Source organism: Pseudochaenichthys georgianus, chromosome 16, assembly GCF_902827115.2.
Source record: "Pseudochaenichthys georgianus chromosome 16, fPseGeo1.2, whole genome shotgun sequence".
Taxonomy (NCBI): Eukaryota; Metazoa; Chordata; class Actinopteri; order Perciformes; family Channichthyidae; genus Pseudochaenichthys; species Pseudochaenichthys georgianus.
The window spans coordinates 10,128,551-10,136,050 of record NC_047518.2 but is presented as its reverse complement, the minus strand read 5'-3'; the positions used below and the strand labels follow the sequence as shown (position 1 = coordinate 10,136,050).

At 45.0% G+C, this 7,500-nt stretch overlaps 1 protein-coding gene across 1 annotated transcript in view; it reads right to left on the bottom strand.

The window, feature by feature from the left end:
• The window catches only part of wdr26a (WD repeat domain 26a), a 26,319-nt gene that overhangs the window by 3,753 nt on the left and 15,066 nt on the right, over positions 1 to 7,500 (bottom strand). The window contains exons 11-16 of the mRNA XM_071206039.1: positions 7,260 to 7,357; positions 2,869 to 3,025; positions 2,418 to 2,556; positions 2,197 to 2,337; positions 1,062 to 1,181; positions 1 to 12 (exon numbers count right to left, since the gene is read on the bottom strand). The exon at positions 1 to 12 is cut by the window's left edge and continues 134 nt beyond it. Coding sequence (XP_071062140.1) covers positions 1 to 12; positions 1,062 to 1,181; positions 2,197 to 2,337; positions 2,418 to 2,556; positions 2,869 to 3,025; positions 7,260 to 7,357 — 667 coding nt within the window. The remainder of the gene's footprint in view (positions 13 to 1,061; positions 1,182 to 2,196; positions 2,338 to 2,417; positions 2,557 to 2,868; positions 3,026 to 7,259; positions 7,358 to 7,500) is intronic.

The window sequence follows — 7,500 nt, the reverse complement described above, 5'->3', positions numbered from 1 at the left end:
CCCATCCAAGTCCTGCAGTCAGGAGCAGACAATATGCATTTTTTTTAAACATAGGTACATCACAAATCATTTCATATTTTACCTAAGGTCAATATTTTCATTAAATGTATCAGTTCTTAAAAACTGAAGACATTGTGCAACAGCAGGAACCATAACATTTACAACTTCCTGCTTTTTGCCACATGGCCTCCACTGACTATGGTTCGTAATATATGTCCAGCATGTCATTGTGTCCCTGGGCAAGACACTTCACCCCAAATTGCTCCTGCGGGGATTGTCCACAGTACTGAATGTATGTAAGTCGCTTTGGAAAAAAGCGTCTAAAAAAATGACATGTAATGTAATGTAATATGTAATAGTTAGCATAGCATTAGCTTGTTTAGAAACTAGTTAACTTGTCACATAACACTACACAACAGCCACAAGTTAAACGATTAACCTTATTAGCTATATACTAGTTAGCTAGCTCTCACCATTTAGCTGTCAATACAATTGAAATCCTGACTTACCAAAGTGTCCCTGCCCCTACTTCTCCCTGTTGACAGTCCAGTTTAATCAAAATATTTCGAAATCACTACATTAACAATTTGCTACACACTATATTGAAATTCATGTGTAGTGATTCATGTGTCCTTGTGCCTCCCGTGTGTTCTCAGTATGATCTATACTTAGGGGAAACCAATAGAATTAGTTTAGGGCGGGGTCTAGGCAAAACGTGTTGTCGCCATTGTAGAATAACAACACTTGAAACACACAGTCTGGAAACCTTCTACAGAGACTTTGAAGTCTGGAAGATCTTTGTGTACCTAACGCACAACACTGCTCTTTCAGTACATCATGACTCCTCGTCCATCTTGTAAGCCAGAAATTACACATTTCCCATGACATGGCTCACTTCTCAACTACAGTGTGTATCAGAATGTCATTTAAAATACATATACACATTCAAGCAGCATGTAGGCAATGAAAACATCCGTATTACGCTTTACACACCTTTATAAGATATTGTGTGTGATGTCATTGCAGTGTATGCATAGTACCAAGTTGTGAGAGATACTCACACACTGGTAAAACTGGCCCCTCTGGCCCCCGGTGACGAAGCGTTTACCGTCGGGGTTCCAGGCCACGCTGGTCAGGCTGTCCTCGTGAGACTGACTCATCTTGGTGCGTAACTCCCCCGTCTACAACACAGAAGCCAGGAAAGAGAAACATGAATCAGACAACACACTCAGAGCACATCTCTTATCGGGTGAAACTGTTCCCCCTTTTCTCACTGCAGGTTGCCATGGGTTTGGGTTGAATGCAATGAGAATGCAGTATACTGTACCTTAGGGTGGTCGTTCAAATTGAAAGTGGGAAAGTCTTAGCTCCAACCCCCAGAATTCCTTCTATTAGTCAAGAAAACTCTCCTGGTGAATTGGGTTGGAGCTTAGACTTTCCGACTTTCAATTTCAAGGACTTCAAGGTTGATGAGGGAGGGGTAAATGTTGTTGGAATTTTAATAAAATTCACCAGGAGAGCAATCTTGACTATCATAACAACTTCCGGTGATTGTAGCTTGACAAAAATCTATTCGAAAATGTACATGTCCCCAAGGACCACCCTACTGTACCTGCATTTACAGGGTCCAGGTGCCTTAGTCATTCCAAAGTAGAATTTAAAGGAAAGGCTCACATGTTTCAAGTATGTATTAATACAAAACTCTCATACATATCTGACGACTAATCGGTATTCCTTGTGCTTATGCAAGTAGTGAAGTTAATCCTTCTTAGTGCAACTACACTGAAACATATTTCCTGATTCTGTGCAACAAATTGGAACCAAAGCAAGACTTAGGGAGTAACGGGTTACATGTAATAGGATTACGTTATCAGGATACAAATTAACTGTATTGCCTTGCAGTTAATTGAATAAATATGTAATCAGATGAATGGTACATTTGTACAAATTGGGGATTACCAGCAGGATTACAATGTTAGTAAAAACTCAAATACAAAAAAATAATTTTCGATTCTAAATATCTTGGTTTCAAATGTTCTAAGGTCTAACGGAACATAATTAGGTTACATTACTTTAATTTTGTAAAAATTAGATAAGGTTACTTATTACTAACTAGATAAGGTAATGGAATACATTTTTTAAGTAACCGTCCAATCCCTGCACACAATCTAGACAGCTGACAGAGAGAGGCTGTACCTGAACGTTCCACAGCCACAGTTCAGAGCAGTCATCAGGTCCACAGGCGATCAGATACGCATCGTCAGGGCTCCACGCCAGGTACGAGACCCCGTAAGCGTGACCCTCCAGAGTCTTCATCAACTTCAGCTGCTGGGTTTCCTGTTGACCAACAGTTATACCAGTCAAATCACATTCCCCCTGCTCTGAGGTGACTTTGATCATAGGTAACCTTTGATTACCGTGTCCACGTGCCACAATATGACCGTTGTGTCTTTGGACCCAGTTGCCAGTTTTGTGCCGTTGTTGGAGAACTTGCAGAACCAGACTTCATTGCAGTGTTCAGTGAGGATCTGCTGAGTGTAGCAGGGGAACTGCTTCCTAAAGAGAGAGATAAGGACACACGCACAGGCAGGCATCAAGTACCAATATTGTTATAAGACATAACATTAGTGGTTTGCCAATAATTGCCCATGTTCAATGGTTGCAGACTTGATCAATTCTATTCTCAAGGGCAATAAAACATGATTGGAACTTTGAATATGAAGATGGTTATCGAGAACGTTCAGTGGACTTAATATTGTTTCCACCCAGGCAGGAAACCAATCGTCCCAGAATAGTCAACGACAATAAAGCTTCAGAACTGGTTTGATGTGTAAATATGAGTGTGTTCCCAGCAGAGTGAGCGGGTACCGGCTGCAGGCGTGGTCCAGCAGCAGGGACACAGAGTCCAGCCCACTGTCCAGCTTGGTGTTGTGGTACAGGCAGCGCTCCCTCTGCAGCTCCACCGCCTGCTTCAGGAGGGTCTGCAGGCGCCGGGGGGGCAGCATCACCGAGGGGGGCAGGTATGCTGCACACAAACACACAAACAGTAAAACATATCAAAGATTGGACTTAGATTCAACACACATCAATTATGGCTGGGTGATTGATCGACATTTTATTTTGAGATATGACTCAGAAAAAGAGATACTTCTATTATTCCAATACATTGTTTAAAGGTGGGGTAGGTAAGTTTGAGAAACCGGTTCGAGATCGCTAGAATTTGAAAATACACAACCGGAGAAAATCTGCCACTTCCTTATAGAGCCCCTCCTCCAACACACAGGAACGCGCACATGACCAACGGGTTGTAGCAGTGATGACCAACATGACCAATCCGTTTAGCCGGGCCGGCTCTAAACGGATTGGTTGTACTTTTTACAGTATTACGGCTTCTACAGATGACATTTTTTTTATGGATTTTTTTGTCAAAGCACTTAAGATATTCATTGCTATCGGGATGTTAAGAGCATTCCATAGAATATAACAAAAAGTGTATCTCGAGCCGGTTTCTGAAACTTACCTACCCCACCTTTAACCCTGGTGTTGGTTAAATTACATAACATTTTAAAAAATGGGCCAAAATACACAGGACCTATACACATGCGTTGGTGGAGAGGTGTGTGAAGTGAAGCCCAGGAGGTGAACTGGCCCCTCCCCAGCTACCATTCAACACTCTGTGTTTTGGTCTGATCTGGACTCGAACCTGCAACCCTTCAGTTCCCAAGTCCTTACAGACTAAGCTACTAGTCATGATATGACAGCTACAACTGTAGGTTGTTGATTGATATAAGTGTGTGTCTTTACCTGATTTTCATACAGTAAAATTAGGTCATTTTCTAAACTAACCAGACCTGTAGCTTTTCTATCATTTGCCTTTACCCACTAAATCAATAAGCCCACATTACTGATGATGATTTATCAAATGATCATTGTGTAAATACTTGGTGAAAGCATCAATGTCGAAGCTGTCCAGATATTTGAACATTTTCAACAACCACCATGAGGTTTTACCAGTATGTGATGTATACTGTATGTGTATGTGATGTACACAGACCAGTATGTGTTTACCAGCATCCACCCCAGCAGCTCTCTCCACAGCATATTCCTTCTCCCATACACCCAGACCCACTGGCAGAGGAGGTGGCACTGGTCTCCTGCTCTCTCCCAAATGGAGCTTTTCCCTCTTCAAGCTACCTAACTTCACTCCTTCCACCTTTGAATTCCATGCCGTCACTGTGACCCATCCTATACAACTAACCATTGTTGTTCTCTACCGTCCACCAGGCGCCTTGGAGGAATTAGATCATCTCCTCTCACACATCCCTGAAACTGGCCCTCCTGCTGTACTTCTCGGAGACTTCAACCTCCAGACGGGGAAGATAGACGAACTAACATCTCTGTTAACCGCCTTTGTTTTCTCACTGTCTCCGTCCCCAGCAACTCATAAAGGTGGCAATGTCCTCGATCTCATATTCTCAAGGAACTGCACTACTTCTAACCTCTCTGTAAACCCGCTCCACACATCCGATCACTTCTTTATTTCATTCTCTCTATCCCTTTCCAAACATAACAAACTAATCTCTACTCATCCTGCACCTGTCCGCCGTAACCTCCGTTCCCTCTCCCCCTCTACCTTTGCCTCACCGGTGCTCTCAGCCCTCCTTTCCTCTGACTCGTTCCAACTCCTGCCTCCAAACTCTGCTGCAGAAACTCTCCTTTCTACTCTCTCATCCTCTCTGGACTCTCTCTGTCCTCTCATATCTCGGCCGGCTCGTCAGTCCCCTCCTGCTCCCTGGCTAAATGACGCACTGCGTGCTAATAGAACCGTCCTTAGGGCAGCAGAGCGGAAACGGTGGAAATCCAAACACCGCGACGACCTCCTAACCTATCAGGCTCTGCTCTCCTCTTTCTCTGCTTCGATCTCTCAGGCAAAAAGCACTTTCTTTCAAGATAAGATCCAATCTTCCTATTCCAATCCTAAAAAAATATTTTCCATCTTCTCCTCCCTCCTGGACACCTCCAAAGCCCCTTCCCCCTCCTCCCTTCTGTCAAGCGACTTTGTTAACTACTTTGAAAAAAAGGTTGATGATATTCGCTCTTCTTTTTCTGACTCACCTCTACTCACCGCTGGGTCACCAGACCCTCCTTCCACCCACACACTGACCTCCTTTTCCCCTCTCTCTCCAAGTGAGGTTCTTACCCTCATTACCTCTGCCCGCCCTACCACCTGCCTCTGGACCCTCTCCCTTCAAACCTCCTTCAGACTATCGCTCCTGATATTCTACCGTTTCTCACCCATTTCATCAACACTTACTCTAACTCTAACTTCTGTCACTTTCCAAACAGTCTCAAGGAGGCAAGAGTAAACCCTCTCCTAAAGAAACCCACTCTCAACCCGTCTGATGTTATAAACTACAGGGCCTGTCTCTCTACCCGTTCCTGTCTAAAACACTTGAACGCGCTGTCTTTAAACAACTCTCCTGTTATCTCCATCAGAACAACCTTCTGGATCCGCACCAGTCTGGTTTCAAGGCAGGTCACTCCACAGAAACTGCCCTCCTTGCTGTCTCTGAGGAACTGCACACTGCTAAAGCAGCCTCCCTCTCCTCTGTCATCATCCTGTTGGACCTGTCTGCTGCATTCGACACGGTGAACCATCAGATCCCCTTCGCACTCTCCAAGAACTTGGAGTTTCAGGCTCTGCACTTTCCCTCCTCACCTCATACCTCAAAGACCGCACCTACAGGGTAACTTGGAGAGGGTCCGAGTACGTCAGTCGTGAATTATTCACAGCGGTCCCTCAGGGCTCTGTTCTTGGTCCTTCCCTTCTCCTGTACACAAACTCGCTCGGATCAGTCATTAGCCCGCATGGTTTTTCATACCACTGCTACGCTGACGACACCCAATTAATCTGTTTTCCCCGCTCAGAGACCCCAGGTCGTCGCACCATCTCTGCTTGTCTAGCTGACATCTCTCAGTGGATGTCCGCTCATCATCTCAGGCTCAACCTTGACAAGACTGAACTGCTTTTCCTTCTGGGAAAAGATTGTCCCACTCTTGACCTGACTATCAACATCTTGGCACCTCTGTTGTTTCCCCGACTCAGACTGCAAGGAATCTGGGTGTGACCCTAGATAACAACCTGTCCTTCACTGCAAACATAGCTGCTACAACCCGCTGCTGCAGATACACGCTTTACAACATCAGGAAGATACGTCCCCAGCTGACCCAGAAAGCCACGCATGTTCTGGTCCAGGCTCTCGTCAGCTCACACCTAGACTACTGCAACTCCCTCCTGGCTGGTCTACCTGCATGTGCCATCCGACCTCTGCAGCTCATCCAGAATGCAGCGGCTCGTCTGGTCTTCAACCTTCCTACATTTTCCCACACCACGCCGCTCCTCCCCTCCCTCCACTGGCTTCCGGTAACTGCTAGAATCCACTTAAAAACAATGGCACTAGCGTACCATGTTGCGAATGGATCTGGCCCTTCCTACATCCAGGACATGGTTAAACTGTACACCCCAGCACGTGCACTTCGCTCTGCATCAACCAAACAGCTCGCTGCACCCTCGCTGCGAAGGGGACCCAAGTTCCAATCAGCAAAACACGTGGGTTTGCTATCCTGGCTCCAAAATGGTGGAATGAGCTCCTCATTGACATCAGGACAGCAGATAGCTTACACACCTTCCGGCGCAGACTGAAAACTCATCTCTTTCGACTCCACTTCGAGCGATAGAATGACTAACAAAGAACTGCTAACAGAGCACTTATATACTAATAAAGGCTGGCTTATCTATAGCCAGTTGAGTAGCACTTTAAATGTTTGGCTCTATGAAACCTGATGTACTTATATGATTCTGTTTTCTTCAAGGTTGTGTCTTCCTGGTCGAATGTACTTATTGTAAGTCGCTTTGGATAAAAGCGTCAGCTAAATGTAATGTAATGTAATGTGGTCCATGCCGTAAATATGACCCAAGACAACGTCAATGTCAACAATTACTGCTCTGTGAAAAGCTTCCGTTTGGTTACAATCCATTAAAGGAGAACGATGTAAGTATACAAATGGATACATGATGTTTGAAAATCATATTTACTGATAATGTTATCGAGATAATAATACTGTACTAAGATCATAATGGCCAATAGTACATAATAAGTGATGTAGAAAGCAGTGGATTTTAGAAGAGAGGCAACATTATAAAACATACTGTATGCATAATGATGCGGCTGGTAATGCTGTTTAAAGTGTGCACTCACTCTGCAGCTTGTCCAGCAGCTTGGTGCGGGACGCCGAGCCTTTGCCCTCCCACTCTGCTTTGGCTCGCAGGTCCTCTGCATGACTGCACATCAGGTACCTGCAGAACCCAGAAGGACATCACTCAGCTGCTCACACACTCTCAGCTGCTCACACACTCTGCAGACACACTCTGCTGCTCACACACTCTCAGCTGCTCACACACTCACAGCTGCTCACACACTCTCAGCTGCTCACACACTC